General features: G+C 42.5%; 1 protein-coding gene across 2 annotated transcripts in view; it reads right to left on the bottom strand.

Annotated features, from left to right (window-relative positions):
- Positions 1 to 20,006, bottom strand: part of gpc3 (glypican 3) — a 116,602-nt gene that overhangs the window by 15,665 nt on the left and 80,931 nt on the right. For both annotated transcript variants that reach the window (XR_009790609.1, XM_061788464.1), the window contains exon 7: positions 2,792 to 2,978. Coding sequence is in view for 1 of the 2 variants with exons in the window: in XM_061788464.1 (XP_061644448.1) it covers positions 2,792 to 2,978 (187 nt within the window). In the remaining variant the exon portion in view is untranslated. The remainder of the gene's footprint in view (positions 1 to 2,791; positions 2,979 to 20,006) is intronic.

Here is a 20,006-nt window from a genome sequence, read left to right as displayed (position 1 = left end):
ATTAGAAATGTGACTGTTTAGGAAAGGGATTCTCAAACTTCTTGGGTCCAGCCAGTGACTCCTTACAGTGGAGACATTTTTTCCAAGTACGCCTCATAATTTTAACACCAAACATCTCTTTTCAAGGAAAAAATATTGCTGAACCAGTAAAATCACAGTTGAAATTATATAAATAACAATAAGTTGCTGTTTTTCCCTTTGTTTTTTTTGTTTTTTGCAAAGCAATACAAGTACACCAAGAAAATCTTTATCTTTAATCACCATAATTATTTTTTCTTGATTCCCTCACAAGACACAACTAGATTCTAGAACATTTTACCTGCACGGTCCAGTATCCAGGTATTTATTTTATAGTCAAACTGGTAGAATTTCTGGCTAAAAAGTTACTAAATCGATTGCCATTGAATCGTTTCGGACAGACCTAATCGGTATACTTGATCTGCAAACTCAGCAACCAGATGGAGGAAAATGGAAGGGAATTTTAAATGGGCCTTTGCTCATACAAAATATGTCCCACTACGTCAACCTTGAGCAGCTTGTAAAGAAATAGGATACAGTTTGATGTGTATGGAGGCCAGACAGTAGAGTCCAGAAGTGAGGGCATGAGGCTCTCACGGCCCAGTGTGCTGGAAGTGATGGTCCTGCAGGATTCCTGTGTTAACCTTTGCTTCTTACTCTTGCTCCCTGGCCAGAAAACCCAAATCTCTGGCACAACATCCCCAACAGGAGGACTACTCCCTTGGCCTTGTTTGCTCAGCTGCACTGGCTTTGTGTTGGCATATTGAGCTCCCTTGTTCCTGCTCCCAAGCAGTTTTCTCCCTCTTTTTCTGTTTGGTTTCTTTTCTCTGAGCAGTTTGCGGCTTCAGTTGTTCTTTGTTTGGTTTAAGGAGACCCTGTCTGACCATTTTAACTGACAGCAGTGAGGTCAAGAGGTTGAGTCTGGGCGGCTACCTGAGGAAGTCTCGCATCAACCGCCTCATAGTGTCACGTTGGTGTCAAGATGTACAGTAGTCATGTTAACACCTCTTCATGTGTTTGGACTGTGCTGGCTCTGACTCACTGCAGTGGAAACCTTGTGGTGTGGTTAGCAGTCTTACATTAAATAGCTCTAATTTGGTAAACGAGCAACTACTTAATAGCCTGTCATAAATTCAAATTGAGACAATGAACCATTACTGTCGGCCGTAACCATGCCAAAAAAAACCCGAAACAAAGTAGTTGTGCGGCACGGTGGCCGACTGGTTAGAGCGTCAGCCTCACAGTTGTGAGGACCCGGGTTCAATCCCCGGCCCCGCCTGTGTGGAGTTTGCATGTTCTCCCCCCGTGCCTGCGTGGGTTTTCTCCGGGCACTCCCACATCCCAAAAACATGCATTAATTGGTGACTCTAAATTGCCCGTAGGCATGACTGTGAGTGCGAATGGTTGTTTGTTTGTATGTGCCCTGCGATTGGCTGGCAACCAGTTCAGGGTGTACCCCGCCTCCTGCCCAATGACAGCTGGGATAGGCTCCAGCACGCCCGCGACCCTAGTGAGGAGAAGCGGCTCAGAAAATGGATGGATGGATGGAAACTAGTTGTCCGCTGAACCAAAATTTTGTGGCAGAAGGTAGATGGCTGTTTGTGTGTGTCTGTGTGGGCTTGGAAGTTCGCTCATCCAATCATCAATCTAACAGCACCTCCCTTAGATTTAAGACTGACAGTCAGAGGTAAAGCGATATTGTACATGGTGGTGCCCACGTCTGCTTTGGCTCATGAAAGTTTTGCCAAACCACGACTAAACACGACATCAGAACGAGTGGAATTTCTAACAGTTCAGCGGAACCTCTCTAAATCTATCTAGTTTGTGGTGTTACTGCTTGGATCCAGTGTGGTTTTGGTTCAGTAAAGACCACAGCGCTAACTGCTACATTACGAGCACAGGTAGCCCGAGGAGCATCTGCACCATCGATGTAACTGCTGCACTTTGCTGTGCAGTCCAAGTATTCATTGTTTTACACTGGGCTGCACCGCTAATTCTAAAGTTCTTCATCATCATCAGAATTCTTGTGTACAATCTGGTTTATTTTTAAGGGTACAGGAATGTATGGAGCTGTTTGTAAGCATTCAGAATGACAGGATGCCTGTGAGCCAGTTGGTAAAGTGGATTGTCCACTGACCGAAGGGTCAGCAGTCCGAATCACAGCTGTGACTGACTGCTATCGAAGTGTTCTTGGGCAAGACACTTAACCCTGAGTTGCCTCCAGGTCAGCATGGTATATAAGAAACTGTTCTCAATTGTCTTACCTGGTTAAGCAAAGGAGATTATTTTAGAATCATAGTTTGTGGTATATTTATGGTTGAGACTATTAATATAAGCAATTCAAATCACTTTTAGGGGTGCATCAATTAGGTCCACTGTACTTGTTTTGGTTTGGGGCCACTTTAAAATAGAACTGTGCAAAACTACAAAAACCACGGCACATTGAAAGAATGAATTGGACGCAAACATCCACCAATGGAGAACCAGGGCCTCGTTTTGATAAGGTGGTAAGATTTATTTGAGTGGGGACTAAGGGCAACGTGTTTATTTTTAGCTGAATGTCCTGAAATATGGCAATGATATGCCACTGACATATCAGTTTGACCAATAAGCGACCAGACATCACACATATGGTATTTGCTCTTCATGTTCGGAACCCTGCCTAACCAGGTAGAAACAGTACCTCATTGTACCTAATATATCAAGCTCTTGTAGAGTTGAGTAGGTAGCATGCAATGGACAAAAGGGTAAAAAAGGAATGCATGCATCTAACCTGCAAAGACACGTAACCGTTTGCGTCGTGGTGGTGGTCCCAAGCCAGACACGCCAGCGCACTCGTCCTCATCGTCACAGTCACCGCTCTGAAATCCTTCGTCGCCTTCATCGCTCCATCCATCCACCCCACCTGCACGTGTCCGGGCTCTCCAGCGCTTTTCGGATACCGTTACATGCCGCAGCAACTGTTGGAGAAACAGGAAGAGGTCAAGCCTCTCAGTACATTGACTTTAAAGGAAAATGCATTAAACTCCTTCAAGAAGTGACTAGAATGAGCCGTGATTTTAGTTTGTATTTTATATAGCACTTTATCTACACCATCACAGTGCCCAAAGCAGTTTACAGAAGCTCACATTCCCTCACTCACGCACACATTCATAGACCAATGGGCAGCTGCTGCCATGCTGCCAGGCCCACCAGGAGCAAATTACGGTTCTGTGATTTGGCCAAGGACACTTCGACAGCAGACAGCCAGAGCCGGGATTTGATCTGCCAACACTTCAGTCACTGTATGACAGGCTCTACCAACTGAGTCACAGCCGCGCTAAGTAAAATAAATGCCTCAATCACTGGCATTCAGCAAACTCTAATTGTAATCCATCCACACGTTTTCTATTGTGCTTGTCCTCATCAGGGTGCATGGCAGGTGAGCTGGAGCCTATCCCAGCTACCTTCGGGCAAGAGACGGACGGCTACACCCTGGACTGGTCACCATGCGTGTTTTTAGAAAGTGGGAAGAAGCCGGAGTACTTAGAGAAAACCCACGCAAGCACAGGGCGAACATGCAAACTCCACACAGGAAGGGAGGAGCTGAAATTCAAATCCAAAACCTACTGACTGTGAGGCAGACGTGCTAACTACTTCTTCATGTGCTGTCTAATTATATTTACTAAGCATAAATATTGTTTTGTTATCTATGTCGGTATTTTTATTTTTGTCCGAATGGTTCATTCAGAGGTCTCTGGCTGATCCATATAATTTATTAAAAGAAAAAGAAACAGTGGAGCACACAAATTTAGTTATTAGTGGCAACCACTTTCTTTTGTGGTTGTCTTGGGACGACAAGGATAAAATACCACGATATGAAAAACCGCTCAATTGGACTTGGGTTCTCCAAGACAATGATGCCCTGTGATTGGCTGGTGACCACGGCGTACTCTGCCTCTTGCCCAAAGTCAGCTGGGATAGGCTCCAGTTCAACCGCAAATGAGGACAAGTGGCATAGAAAATGGATGAAAGCCAGATGGACAAAAAGTATTTGCAGTTAGTTAATCAATCAAAGGTTGGACTTGGAGTTGGACCTGACCTCTGTTATGCCTGAATCTTGATTTTTCATTGACCGAGATATCTAACTTTAGGGGAACAGGGTGCAAAAGGCCCTTTTTTGTGACAACACGACTGTGACACAGTGCACAAAGCAAGGTCCATAAAGGCATGGTTGGATGAGTTTCCTAGTGCATGTTTTGTTTCATATTTGAGATCTGTAGCTGTTCTGAACACCATGTATGAAATGGGACTTGTGGATGAGAAATGTTTTTAAATAACCTGTGGCCATGATTTTTCGATTCTCATTCTTCACATCTGTTAATTTGTTACAACAGATTCTTGGCAAAAGTTGGCCTTTTTGCTGAAAATCAGCTTGCCCAGAAAATTACAGAAGCTCCTCATGCGATACACAGAGCATAACGGAAGTGTTTAACGGAGCACTGGCAAAATAATCTCAGAAATAAAAGCGGTAATGTGGAAGTCTATTGCAGTGTGTAATTCCGTTATTAAAATCATGTGAAACATTACAACTTGAAAGAGGAAACATTGTTATGATGCAATACCAACAGAGAAGTTCGGGGGGCGGGGGGGAGTTCATTCTCGTACCTACTGGTGAAAAACGTGAGTGAGCGCAGAGACGACCTCGCCTGTCACTCTCTGACCATCTTTCAGCCTCCAAACATCACACGTGATTGAGAGCCCTGCCAAGCTAACAGATGTGCGAAATTCCAACGGCCTGCCTCGCCAGTCCTCCTTTCATCTCACCGCTGTGCCTCCTTGAATGCTTTTTATTGAGTTCCTTCCTAACTGCATACGTCAGCATGCATGTTGTGCTGTTGTTTTAGTTTTTTGGGCTTTCTCTGGGAGAAAATTGAGTTCATATGCGCTGTGTCTCCGATCAGCTGTGACTGGACTTTGTGTGCGTGTTTAAACAAGCAAGAGAGAGAGAGCGAGAGAGAGACAGAGAGAGAGACAGGTGAAGTATAAAAGTCCAATCACAAAATTACGTCAGACAGAGGATAAACAAGCCTGTTCCCCTTCCTTGTCAATACAAATCTGGGTTTTATAAGTGACATAAACTCCAGAATTGAGACAAATCCGCCTGATTCCACTATGGCCGCCCAGACTAACTTCCATTCATTTCCCCACTCTATCAAAGAGCAAACATTTCTAAAAGGCCATCCACATACTCATTAGGATGGACAAACTGCCTACCACAGGCAGAATGGATGATGCATAGGTGAGACAACAGGTGTCACTTGAGAACAAATTCTCTCAGTGATGAGTGGGAGTTAAATGTCCTAAACCGACTTCTTTAAGAGAGACCTTTGTTTGTCCACCTTGGCCAGAGTCCTCCATAGATTTACTGACTTGAAGAAATTCCTCCTCATAGTCCCTAGCAACCCATTTGGACTTTGTGAGGGGGCCTTGTAGCCCATCTAAGGAAAACACTTCAAAAGCAGCACGACGATGAAAAGTTTCAGGGCATTTTAGGGGGGAGAAAAAAAGCATTGAGAACACTAACAGTTTTTCAGTGAGGTGTTTGTGTGAGCACCATCATGTGTAACTGATCACCTGCATGCATGCATACACACCGCAACACAAGCATTCAAGCTGCCATTTGAAAATATACTCACTGACTGGACACATCATAAGGTTTTCACCAAGACACAATCTAAGAAATACGGTACTTTTCTGAAAGTGTCAATCAAAACTGAGCATTATCTTGGTGAAGGCAGAATAGTTCATTCAAATAACTGGACCTCAGTAAATCATGCAGTCATGACCTAATGAAGTGGCCAGAAAGTGAGTAGAAAAACACAGCTGTAATCACTTAGAATGAAATATTAGTCTAGTTTCAGTCCTGCACAAAGAAAGTAACGTCAGTACCACGCCAGATATAAATACCAGCAGAGGCACAGTGGCTCAGAATTAAGATGTTTTTTCAGGAATTATAAAAAGAAGTGGGCAGCATAATTATAGCAGTGGTCGACGTGAGCAGTAGCCCTGCGCGGTGCCCTTTTCCATGAAGGGGTGGGCCTCTGGGCCTCTGTGGCAGGGCGCGGTGGCTTCTCCCCACCGGCTGCCTGCCTCTGCCTTGGCAGTGCTAGCAGGGAGGGCTGGATTGTGTGTTTGTGTCACAAGTGACACAGGTCTTTCAGAATGGCTCGAACTATGGTCTGAACAGAGTCTCCAAATTAACCACAAAATGGAGAAACCTCAAGTTGCTTCACTCTGGAATTTAACAAGACAAAAACCCAAAGCAAAAGAGAGCATGGACACAGATAAAGAGACATTTTTGAGAAATGCTCTGCATGTTTCCTATTAATGCTTGTAATTTTTTTTTCACAAATAACTGACAACAAGCATTTAACACAGCTATGGTCCTCCAACAGGCTGTGGGTTCATCTCCCACGAGTACAAATCACACCAAGGAAATGCTCACTTTACAGAGGCTGCACACAAAGTTGTGTGGAATTGTGCTTAATGCAGGCCAGCCCAGACAGAAACACAGAAACCACAAGGCTGTCATTGCCACCCACACAGGACATGAACTCCACACAGGGTCACGGCTGGACACAACAGCTGCAACAGAGCCACAGTGGACCTGCACTGATACAAATAAACCTGTTCTCACTGGTGGAGTTTTGTCATTCATAATGATGCGCGGCAAATAGGAAGGACAAAGAGAGAAGAGAAACATGTATCATCTTGTGGGTTTCTAGAGAGTGAATGGGCGCCGTTGCAAGTGACAGATAGCAGTTGAGCAATGAAGACAGAACATGTTAGAAAAAAGGGTCTCCTTGTCAGGAGCTGTGTTACGTTCTTCTCAATGCAGAGGACGTGTCTGGACAAGACGCTCATGACTCGACCCGGACGGAATCTGCTGCTCACAAAGTTTCTATCAATGTGTCAACACATCTTGTCTACAAATCTAATCTACATAACTTGGGGCCCAAGTTCCCCAAGAGATGACTGTGTTTCACATATAGTGTATACATCTATTTTTTTTTACCAAGGTCTTGGTTCCACCTTATTATTTTGAGCCTTTCTATAAATGAGGGGTTAAAAAGCACCATTGCATTATAAAATGTCAAAATTTTATATCGCCTTGGAGTTGAAAATGAGTATGAAAGCGTGTGAAGTAATACTATTACCAAATGACGCTGTACTTTTGAGCATAACATTGGAATATTAAGTTCTTCGTAGAGACTAAATTCAACTTATTGTCTTCTTCTGATGAGCTTGTCAAGTTACATTTTAGTATAAATTTCACAAAAACTGTTTTGGCACATCAAGACCATGATCAGTATGATCTGTTTCGTGTGATTATGTTGAGTTTTGTCTCTATTTCTGACAAAACAAGTTCCCAGGTGTCTTAACGTGTCTTTGACATGTTTCTGTCAAATACCCCAGTGATCAGAATTATAGAGGTCTTTACACACCCATTTCTTGTTTTGCTACAATTATAGTCAGTTTGCGGAGGCACCCCTGCCTCATGCAAGTGAGCCAGCCCTCATCCCGTCTCACATGCAGCTGGGCCAATCAGTAGTACGGATTTCATTACCATGACAACAAAGGGAAGAGCTTGGCGTCTTGGGACATAGGGCCCCAAAACTAAACAAGCGACTGTAAACTGCAACAACCAACAAGACTGTAAATGAATGGCACCTGTGGGAAGTCCCCACTGGCTAATTTAAACATAAACACCTGCAGTTAACTAAACATTTACTTGGTTGTACTTTTTTTTTTTTTTAAACTTCAGGAGTCACTGATGGTGTAGTGGTACAATTGCCTGATTTCTGTTCAGGCAGCGTATGTTCAGTTCCCACTGAGTGACGGTGTGAATGTGAGTGTGAATGGTTGACTGTCTCTATGTGCCCGGTTATTGACTGCCGTCCAATCCAGGGTGTAGTCTGCCACTGGCCCAAAGTCAGCTAGGATATGTGCAGATCGGCTACACATTTTTTTCCTAGTCAAAATTAGCTGTAACAAGTTTTGCTCTTCCCAACCAATCAGATGACTGAAAAATGCTAGGCCCCAGTTCCCCGGAACCCTAATTTGGATAAGCCGTGCAGAACATGGATGGATGATGAACCTTTGTGACTTTTTTTCATAGTGTAACATTTTGGGTGTGTGGCCCATACACTTGGTAATAAATAACTATTTCTGTAACGTAGTACAAGATTGTCTCTTAACATGGTAGTGGAGCATCAGGGACCGTTAAAAATTATTTTACTTTACACATAAAACAGCCTAACAAAAGACAATAAACAAAGATGTGTAAGAGCTATTGGTAAGTTATTGGTAGCCTTCCAAGACAAACAAGCACCTGAAAAGCACCATGATGACGAAATGGTTCATGGAATTATGGAAAAAAAATAACGTGAAAAATTAGAACACCAAAAGTAAGTGTGGCCTGGTGTAGCGTGGAGTTTGTACAAACACAGCAATGTGTAACTTACCCCCTGCCAGCACACACACCTCATCACATAAACATTTCAAACTGCCATCGTTATGCACTCATCACACATTTCATTAGTTTTACAGGCACAATGTAAGGAGTAACCCCCCTCGGTTTAGCTAAACAGTGGGCGAGAAAGTATGTTATTTATCCACGACACTAAAACAGCAAAGATTTGGATCCTTTCGCAGTGTGCTTGTGATGTCATACTGACCATCAGGGGATAATGTATTTTGTTTCTCCTGATCATTTTACGGATCATCTCCTGTTTGATGGGGTAGAAAAGGCACAGTCAGAGAGAAGGAAAGTAATTGGTAACAATTCCTCCTGTAACTGCTATAAAAAGGTGTGCCGACACTTTCACAAGCTGTCAACTCAACAAGGTCATACACTTTTTTGTCATATGAAAACCAAACTACCACATTATATCACTGCAACAATAGGTCAAAAACCAGCACTGGCTTGCAACAAAGTTCAAGTCCCATAAAAAAAAAAAAAAAAAGTTAAAAGCAGCCTTATGCAAAAGCCCCTCAATCCCCAGAAAATAAATTTGTCTATCTGCACCTTTATCTGGATTGGCACTTAAACTATATGCACCACTCAATCAAGGTTATGGAAATCATTAGCATAGTTGTCACTGCAGTACCCTGCTCTATACCACAAAAGTCAAAAATATGAAAAAAATTTTTTTTTCAGTGTCATGTTTTAGTTTGTTTATATGTTCACGTGTAAGCAGGCCACTTCCTGGCTCACAGAGGATGAAGAATTTGCCATTAATGATTCTGCATCAGGCGAACAGTTCCACCTAGGACTCAAAGAGCAAAAAGGAAATTAAATATCTCCAACAACAGTGAAAAAAGATATTTGTTGTTGATTTCTTTTGCCCGGTTGTTCATTAGCAAGCTATTTTTAATGTCCCTCAATCAACAATTGTTTTTCATCTGGATTTTGACTAAAATTAGTTTGTTCTCCATCAGCACATGTATCACTACTCCACAAAGTTATGGAAATCAGCTGCAAATTTACTTTTGTAAGAATATACAATACTTCTGCAATCGTTTTGAGTTAATTCCATCAAAACAACTGCAGAATGCAAAAGTATTACATTTGAGTTTACTACATCAATGGCGATTAACAAGCCAAGCAAAATAAAAAGTTACAAATCATTTGAAAAATAAAATAAGAGGTCAGTCAGAGAAAAGGGTACTTTCTAATTATCTTTCATACTTTTTCACAGAACCAATCATTAATGTTTTTACAGTCATGTTGCGATTATCGGCAATACCCTCAGGAGTCACCATAGCAAATATTAAAATAAAAAGTAAAATAAACCAAAAAAGACATTTCAGTCCTATGACATGCTTTGCCAGGGGGATCTTCCAGGAGAGATCTGTACAGGTATTTTCAACATCTGGTGGGACACCCTGCACTGGTATCCAGCCATTCACGGGACACGACCAATAATTCACACCTACAGTATATTTACAATGTACAATTAAGTTAATATGTATGTTTTTGGATTGTGGGAGGAAGCCACAGTACCCAGAAAAAAATCCATGTAAGCACAGAAGCCAAACCTCAGAGTTGTGAGACAGACGGACTTACCACTAATCCTGCCGTGACAAACATGACATGCTAAACATGTACACACACTGCTGAAATCTGACCAATCAGTAGTTCTGCTCCAATCAATGACATCTATTTTAATGCATCAACAGTTACTGAAAAGCCAGCCAGACGGTAGAGTCAGACTTGCAGAAAAATTACACTTAATTAGAAACCCAAGTCATCAAGGTAGTAGGAGTAAAGCTGCCTGAGCGAATGGAATCACAGATGATAATAAAATCCCAGCAGACGACTTTTTAAAGGTGGTCTGCGGAATATCTGAACATGGTTACCATATGGTTTAGAATGCACTGATACAAAAATTATAAAAGGTGTAATGCCAGAAAACCGACATACCAGTGGTGAGTCGTTAGAGCGCCAGCCTCACAGTTCTGAGGACCCGGGTTCAATCCCCAGCCCCGCCTGTGTTGAGTTTGCATGTTCTCCCCGTGCCTGCGTGGGTTTTCTCCGGGCACTCCGGTTTCCTCCCACATCCCAAAAACAGGCATTAATTGGAGACTCTAAATTGCCCGTAGGCATGATTGTGAGTGCGAATGGTTGTTTGTTTCTATGTGCCCTGCGATTGGCTGGCAACCAGTTCAGAGTGTACCCCGCCTCCTGCCCGATGACAGCTGGGATAGGCTCCAGCACGCCCGCGACCATAGTGAGGAGAAGCGGCTCAGAAAATGGATGGATGGACAGTGGTGAGTCGCGCATTGGGCCTTCAGTGGCGACTTTCCTCAACTTATTCTACCTCCTAATACCACCACTATCGTGTCGCCATTAAAACCATCAACACGATACAAAAAAGGCAGTTCAGAATGAGCATTTATCTAATAACGTCAAAAACAGAAATCATTTATATAAAATACACCGTACTTACCAGATATGCTAATTCTGAAAACTATTATGTGCAGACAGCTACAAGTTTTTTTTCTGAGTCAAAGTTAGCTGTAACAAGTTTTGTTCTGCCCTACCAATCAGATGACTGAAAAATGCTAAGTTCATCGAGCGGCCCTGTGAGGATGAATTTAAAATATTATTGATTAAAGAAACAGTCACATTACTAAAGATTCAGTTACATCGGCCAGCTCTACTGATTGGGAAGGCCCTGGGCTGATTATATTGACATGGCATTACATCGCGGCTGCGATCTCATTGGACAAAAAGTTCAGTTCTGAGGACTGGGGTTCAATCCCCGGCCCCGCCTGTGTGGAGTTTGCATGTTCTCCCCGTGCCTGCGTGGGTTTTCTCCAGGCACTCCGGTTTTCCTCCCACATCCCAAAAATATGCGTGGTAGGTTGATTGAAGACTCTAAATTGCCCGTAGGTGTGAATGTGAGTGCAAATGGTTGTTTGCTTATGTGTGCCCTGCGATTGGCTGGCAACCAGTTCAGGGTGTACCCCGCCTCCTGCCCGAAGATAGCTGGGATAGGCTCCAGCAGACCCGTGACCCAAGTGAGGATAAGCGGCTCAGAAAATGGATGGATGGAAGGTTGTTAGAGCAAAAAAACAATAGTAACATTATTTTTGTAAAGTGTAACTCCCAACACTTTTGACACAGGTAATGGAAAGGAATATGCCTTATAACTATACCTTAAATCCTAGAATATGCACACTGCACATCCAGTCAGGCAGGCAGGCAGGCAGGCAGGGAGACAGAGAGATACATAGAGTATGACAGCAGGAGCTTTCCAAACTCTGAGTCACGGAAAGCTCTTCTGCAGCCACCTGCTGCTCGCGGCTCATTACTCAACGTTTATTCAATGTGAAATGTATGGAGGGAACAAACTTGTGCTCCCTCTCTCTCATTCTTCTCTCTGACAGCACCACGAACCAGCCCGGCCCCACCCAACCCCTGTCCTCCTGTAGCGTGTCCACGGCTCAGTATGTCACGCAATGGTCGCTCTGCCTCAGACTGTCAGACATTTAACGCAGACAAGATTAATTTCCTGATGTTAATTCCAGTCGTAACACAAACACAGAGAAGAAAAGCAGCTCTGCGGTCGTTAAACTGGGTGCGGACCCACTCCACCTTTGTGACTAAGCCCGCAACTTTATTTCCAGATTCCTCTAGCTGGACTGAAAAGTGGATTTTACATTTTACTGGCAGTGTCTTTGTTTCTTGTTTCAATTATCTTTGGTAAGAAAACTCTGGAGCTGTTTACATATTTTAGGGCTATCAAATTACATCATTTGTTGTCATGCCACCCTTTGGAAGATTGAAATGCAATAATGTGTGTGTGTTTATTTAGCCAGACTCAGCTCAGTTCAAGGCATAAATGTAGTGCCCTGGATTAAATTTATCTGGTATAACAGTAATTTCCAACTATTCTGAAGTAATCCCAATGAAAACCTTGACTCATTTCCATGACTGTGTCTGATTGTCTGCATCAGGTTGAAGGGTTTAAACCGTCCCATTCCTTTCCGAAATCAGATTACTCTCTTCGGACAATCTCTTTTTGTCTGCTGCTCGTCTCCTTTGCACGTTATCACGGTGGTTCCCAGAGTCATGTGTTGCTAAGAAACCCTCCGTTTCCAGCAGATGGTCACTGCATGACGATCCCATGATCACTCCTAGCGGGAGCCGGCAGACACTCAGTTGGCTAAAATATTAGATTATGGTTTCCCAATAGAGATTGTACATATTAGGGATGGGCCTTTGACTACAGCTATTTCATATATACACAGATATTTTTTTAAAACATATTTTCCTAACTCTAAGTTGGTAAAAAAAAAAGAATCTAGGTCCACACAAAGCAGGATTTAAAAAAAAATGATCTCTGTATGAATGAAAACACATGTCTTGATCACATATTTTGATGCTGCAGTTCCTAGATGTAGGCCTAAATTCTGTTTGATGTCAGCAGTCGTCTAAATGGAGCCTAAGAAACAACTTGAGAATATGTCACTCGTCTGTCATTTGATGAAGTGAAGTCAGCACACATAAGACGATAACACCATGAGACATGTTCTATAAAGTTTAAGAACAAAATAATATTGAGGAGTTCATATGAACGAACGTGGGTAGGGATAGATATATTGAGTTCCGCAGACATATTTGCATCCCCAGCGGTTATCACCAGCTCATTCAGTATTTAATAAGGGTACCCGCTCACGTTGTCTGTTGCCACACCGGCCAAGAGCAGGGATAACGCACGGATCGCTATGGTTACGCATCACCCTCTTTCGCACAGAGATGTCAGTTTGTGAGTACGCCACATGTAAAGGGAATGAGAGGAGCCGCTTTGATTGGACAGGACTGAAGTCAGCTGTGATCAGGGTCATAATTGCTTTGTATGAGTTCATAAATCAGCCCTGTTCTTAACCTGATACAAATTCATGTTATAGCTTTTTAAAAGAGGGAGCACCTTCTAACCTGAAGACTAAGGTGCTATATCAAAGATCCCTCCATCCATAATTCAGAAAATACATATTAGAGGTGATTTCAATAAAAAGGATAAAGGAATCAATTGAACTACAAAAACCTGACAAAAGTGATGGAGCTAACGATAAACACTAAACTTCTGACATTTAGGATGTTGATGACATTGATAGTCTTATAGCATAACAGCCTACAGGTCGTTTTTGAACGTTTTCAAGAAAGAAAAACAAAACCCACAACAAATTCAACAAATAAGAACAACAACCTTTGCGGATTACCATGATCTGGACGGCTGAGAATCTAGACAGACATTAAGAAAAACACGATTTTTTGCAAGCACAATGGTATTTTGTATTGATCTTGTGACAGTAAGCAAAACATGACTTTGGCAAATATTATATACATTAAATGCTGCTAATTATAAGCGGGCAGTCTACTCCAAAAATTCCAGTGCTGATTGTTTTGTCCCAGTCCAGCCCTGGCAGACACAGACACAGACAAGCACTGCCACAACCTGAGGGGCAAAGGGGGGCTGTTGAGATGAAAAGCCAGGGCCCTCGAGGGGAGATGAAAAAAGTTAGGGGAGTGCAAACACTCTGACAGGTCCAGAGAGGAGCCTCCACTCTGCTGTGCCTGCCCCAAACAAAAGGCGGAGGAGGTCTCTGACCCTCGCATGAAGACCCTCTGATGACCTAGCGCAGACAGGAAACAGGAAGTTTGACCCCTGACCTCTTTGCGGGGGGAGGGATCCTGTTACTCAGGAGCATGTGACTGCGCCCAGTGACAACAAGCTCAGGATGTCAGAAACTTCAGCAGGAAGACCTCAGCTTTTCATATCTTCATCTGCCTCCTGGCAGACTAATAAAGAGTACAAAATTAATAATAATGATCCAAAACTAAAAATAAAACATCCTGGTGAGGTGGGCGCCAGCTTTGTGTCACACAGTGACAAAAATTAAACAACAACTAGTCCTGCTCACCATTATTGGCACCCCTTCATTTTTTACATAACCTGTATATCTTCAGAAATAAATGGAAATGTACCAAACATATGCTCATGATCTTTTAATTGGAGGGGAAAGTAATATAGCAAATATTATAATTTTATTTTTTTTCAATTTAGATATTATAATTTGGCAGCACGACTGATTAGCACGTCATGCATGTTCTCCCCGTGCCTGTGTGGGTTATCTCCGGGTACTCCGGATTCACATCCAAAAACATGCATACTAGGTTAATTGAAGACTCTAAATTGCCCATAGGTGTGAATGTGAGTGCGGATGATTGTTTGTTTATATACGCCCTGCGATTGGCTGGCGACCAGTTCAGGGTGTACCCCGCCTCTCGCCCAGAGTCAGCTGGGATAGGCTCCAACACACCCGTGACCCTAGTGAGGATAAGCGGTATGGAAAATTAATAAATGTAGTAATTTACAAAAACAAAAAACAGCATGTGCAGCAATATTTGCACCCCTCCTTAATATTTGGTTGCAGACTCTTTGGCAGCGATGACAGCCTCCAAACGTTTCTTGTATCCATCTATAAGTTTTTTGCACTTCTCAAGTAGTATTTTCTCCCAGTCTTCCTTTGCAATTTGTTCAAGCTCTTGAACATTTGCAGGGTTCTTTTCCCCAATGGCAGATTTCAGCTCCCCCCAAAGATTTTCAATTGGATTGGGATCAGGACTCATTGCTGGCGATTTTAAAATATTCAATTTTTTCTTTTTTTAATCATTCCTGTGTGCTTTTTGGATGTGTGTTTTGGGTCTTTGTCTTGCTGGAGGACTTCGCCTTAAACCAAGTTTTCTTACACTGGGTAAGACATTTTGCTGTAAAATCTTTTGATAATTTTCTAATTTCATGGGGCAGTCAAGGCCTCCAGTACCAGATATAGAAAAGCAGCCCCACAGCATTATGGATCCTCCACCATGCTTGACTGTTGGCAGGGTGTTTTTTGCACCGTCTGTAAACATACTGTTTGTGTGCATTGCCAAAAAGCTTTTGTTTAATCTGTCAATAAAATGTATCAAACACAAGTTCTCTATAGAAAAATGTTGTTTTACTTGATTCATTTTCTTCAGGAGATATTCCACATTAAGTACTTAAACCTCATTGGTGCCAATAATAGTGAGCACGACTACGTCAATCATCTAAAGCACATTTTTAGATCAGCTTAACTGAAAATCATGGTTTAGACTTAAAATCTGTTCTATTCACTTTGACTGATAGCAACCTTCATCTCCATCTAACCAAATCATAAGCAATCGTTCTAATTAAATAGTATTTTTAGAAAGTAAAGATGTCAGTTGCTCGAAAAAAGTTTGTTCGTGAAGGTAAGAAGTAGAAATGTTGTAGTTTTAAGCAGGTAATGTGTTTTTTGTGCTCATTTATAGATGAAAAACTACTTTACAGACTGCTTATGGATTTTGGAAGGAAACAAAGGATGCAAAAAAGAAAGCAAGGACAGAAGAAAAAAGAGCAAGAAAGGAAGAAAAAGACATACAATAAGGTAGGTCAGACTGGAAAAAGGAAATTATGATCAATGATGAAAAGCAGAAACGGGGACCGCACAATGGTTAGCATGTCTGCCTCACAGTTCTAAATTCTGGGTTAGAACTCAGTTCAGGAAGCAAGAAAGAAAGTAATAGGGATTGAAAAAGAAGGACAAAAAAAGAGGCTCAGAAGGAAAGAAAGGAATCAAGGGAAGGAAAAGGAAGAACAAAATTACAGTGGAAGGACTGGAAAAAACAATAATTGAAATAATTTTCTGTTCTTTATAATAAATCATATTTCTACTTAGTTTGAATGTAAATTTTTGACTCAGGCAAAAGGAATTATTTTTATTGGGATAAAATAAAAATTCAGGGTTTGAACTAAATCATATATATAATTTGAGACAATCTAATCAAATTTAGCTGCAACAAATTAGAGCAATTTTTGAAAGTTGGTCCAAAGTACCTTTTTTTTTTTTTTTTTCTCAGTGCAGGCAGGACCTTTATAACCCTGCCGTGTCATAATTACACTCGGTGCAATGGGGTGGCCGTGGTGTGGGTACAGAGGTGACCCTGACTTGAGCCTCAAGGCTTGAAGTGGGGGAAGATGCAAGGGGCTGGAAGTATATGGAAGTATAAGGAGGAATGGGTGGCAGTGGAAGAAGGGATGGTTGGGCCTCATTAGCAGGCAGACTAATTGGGAGGAAAAGGGCCCTCACATGCTCTGTCTGACCTCCCATCCAGCAGGGGAGAGGGCTGCTGTGGGAGTATGTGGATGGGGGGGGGGGGGGGGGGGACATCTGGGGGGCAGTGGGAGGTTATCTGGTCGTTAGATTCCTGAAGTTAAAGAACCATAACTCCACATAACGCCTCCAATCCTAAACCTAGCATGAAGCCTAAAGCCACCTGAAAGGACAACACGCGTGTGGCGCTTTGACGAGGGAAACGACTGTGCCTGCATAAATGCCCCCCAGCTCCTCAGAAGTTTGCACCAGGTGTCACACTTCATTTAAGAAACCCCTCATGGCTTATCACCCACTCACAAATATAGCAGAATAACAAGCGGTCCTTCCTCCTCCGTTTCAAGAGCAGTTGTACTTCACCCACATAAAACCTAGGAGGGCAGAAGGACGAAGGCCCGGAGGGGGTATGTTAAATAACGCTTGGTAAATAACATCAAACACGAGTCTGCCGCTTTGACTTGAGGGAGCATAATGGCTAGGTGACTAAATGTACATTTACAAAACAGCAGGCCCTGTCTGACACCTATGTTTTCTATTAATCTGATTATACCTGTAAGCACACCCAATAGGAGAAGGCCAACAAATGCTGGCACTGTTCATATCTGCTGTAATTATAACATGAACATGCAAAGTGTATGTCACATAATTCAAAAACTGCTTGAAGCGCTGCTTTATTTTAAAGTCATCTGGTTAAAAGCCATAGGCATATGTGAAAAGTATTCGTTATAATTATCGGAGCATATACGTGCAAAACTTAATTGTACAGTACACATCCATGTTCAGTGCGTGTATGTTTGTGTTTGTACTATATGAGTTTGCATAAGGTGTCACGCACCCACTGGCCAGGCTTCTGTGCCTCTGAGGAAGTGAGATTGTGTGATGGAATTTTTGGCACTCGGGATCTGGTTTGTTTTCCACCCTGGATTCCTGTTCTACCTGCCGGATTTTCCCAGGTTCTGGCTTCAATTAGCCTGGGAAGCTGGAAAGAGAAGAGGGGATCGAGGGCTTTAGATGGAAGGACGAGGCGGCGGAGGGAGGGAGGGAAGGGCGACAGAGCTGGAGTCTGTCACACACAAGTCAGCACAGCTGGAGTGTTGGAAAGAGGGCCAATGAGCCAACAGAGATAAAGAACGCTCCGACTTGTAAAACTTTAACGCGGAATTCAAAGATGGGTTAATCTGCTAATGAGAGAGCAATTTGAACAGTTTGTGATGAATTAATTTAATGTTGCCAAAATAGCATCCATACAAAGACGTCTTTCATACCCATTGTGTTGCCAGTATATCTCTCTAAAGAGTGTCACATTGCCAAGTCGAGCTTGTCAGAATAAGTCCCAGGAGGTCTGACCCTTTAAATTGCAAATTCATCCGACAAATGAGTGGGAAACGCTCTGTAATCAAAGACCAATCACATAATTGCTCTATTTTGCCACTAGCTCAACCATCTCCTGTGAGATTAGTTGTTTGCAGCAGAAACTTGATACTCTGGGAAGTTCAACAGATGTGGAGCAAAACAAGCTCATCTCTGCAGAACAAGAACACATCATCAAAATAATATGTTCTCACTTGAAGGCCCTCGTCTCCACACGGGAGCTGTCTACGCCACTTTTGGCAACTGACACATCGCAAGCAGCGCTGTGATGCACTGGCATTGTGGCAGTGGTTGTGTTGCATTGATGTACACTTGTGTCAGCTCTGACACTCTCCAAACTGCAGAGACAGGACCTCACACAGCGACAAAAATGTGCCACGGCTCCTCAAAGTCTTGTGTTGCTAAAAGAATTTGTGAGGTTAAAACAGAAGAAGAAAACAATTTCTCTCCATCGTTTATTGTTACGAGATCATGCAAACCTTGGATGCTGCTCAGCCATGATATGCAGTGTTAAGCGTGAGAAAACGGATATACCGAATATTATTATTCCTGTTGGTGTTTTCATTTGGGTCCCCCTTCCAGATAGCCTTGGTGACTGCAGATACTCAGATCAATGCTGACAACGTGAGAAATGATACATTTCCGCTGCATAGTTGCATTTCTCACGGTTTTCGTCACAGAGCACTTGTAGTGGAAGAAGAAAAATATGAGCAGTCACATTCCAAGTGTAGTCTGACAATCGAAAATGTATATATAAAAACAAAATGGGGTTATTTTGCAGTACATGCTGTGGGCAAAGTGATTCACACATCTGTCTCACAGTTCTGAGGTCAAGCGTTCGAATGTGTGAGTTTGCATGTTCTGCATGTGCTTGTGTAGGTTTCTCCAGGTACACCGGCTTCCTCCCGCATTTTAAAAACAAGCAGCTTAGGTTCATTGAAGACTCCAAATTGTCCATAGGTGGGAATGTGAGCCTGTTTGTCTATGTGTGCCCTGTGATTGACTGGCGACCAGTTTAGGGCATTCCTTGCCTCGCGCCCAAAGTCAGCTGGGATAGGCTCCAGCTCACCCACGACTCCAGGGAGGAGAAGCAGTACAGAAAGTGGATAGATGGATGGATATTTACAGGCATCAAAGTGGAGGTTTTTGAAAATGACATTGTTCTCTAAATGCTGGTTGTTTGCGAAAACAAACGTATTCTTGTATTTTTACTTATGTATGTACATTGACATGTACATTGACTGCACTCCTGTCCAGGGGTGTCACTTTACTTACATAAATACATGCAATCCTAAACGCATACAGTTCATAAAGAGAGAAAAGACAGTGGAGGATTAGCAGATGTTGCATATGTGCATTGTGTTTCTCAACAAAGTGACATTGGCTTAACATCATTCTGTCATTTTTGAAGCCTCATTTATAGTAAATGGATTGTTTTGATAATGTTGTCATACGTATAAAAGAAATGTGTTTGTTTTCATGTAAATGTAGCCATAGTCTCAGTCGCTTTCACACTGCGCAGTATCGCTTGGCTCAGTTCGGCTTGGTAGTTAGTTTTCCTCTTCAAAATAGCAGCATGACAAACTGAAAACCACACCGCCTCGAATGCGTCACTTGGAATGAGACGTTAATGGGAATGGGATGATGTCACCACACATCTAATCATCTTCATGTGGCTAGCCCCAACTGCTGTGTGAACACGCACTCGGTCGGCAATGTGCCACTTCGGCCAATTCGTATTGAAACTGTTACACTATGACGCACCAATTTACCTGGAATACAGTGTAAAAATGGCTAATGATTGACTTTCTCATTTACACGAATTCAGTTACAAAAAAAAAAAAAAAAAGACTACTATGTGTAACCCGTGTCTTGAATGTGAAACACAT

This window comes from Phyllopteryx taeniolatus, chromosome 10 (assembly GCF_024500385.1).
Source record: "Phyllopteryx taeniolatus isolate TA_2022b chromosome 10, UOR_Ptae_1.2, whole genome shotgun sequence".
Lineage (NCBI taxonomy): Eukaryota > Metazoa > Chordata > Actinopteri > Syngnathiformes > Syngnathidae > Phyllopteryx > Phyllopteryx taeniolatus.
The sequence above is the reverse complement of the archived record's forward strand: the minus strand, read 5'-3'. Positions and strand labels throughout refer to the sequence as shown.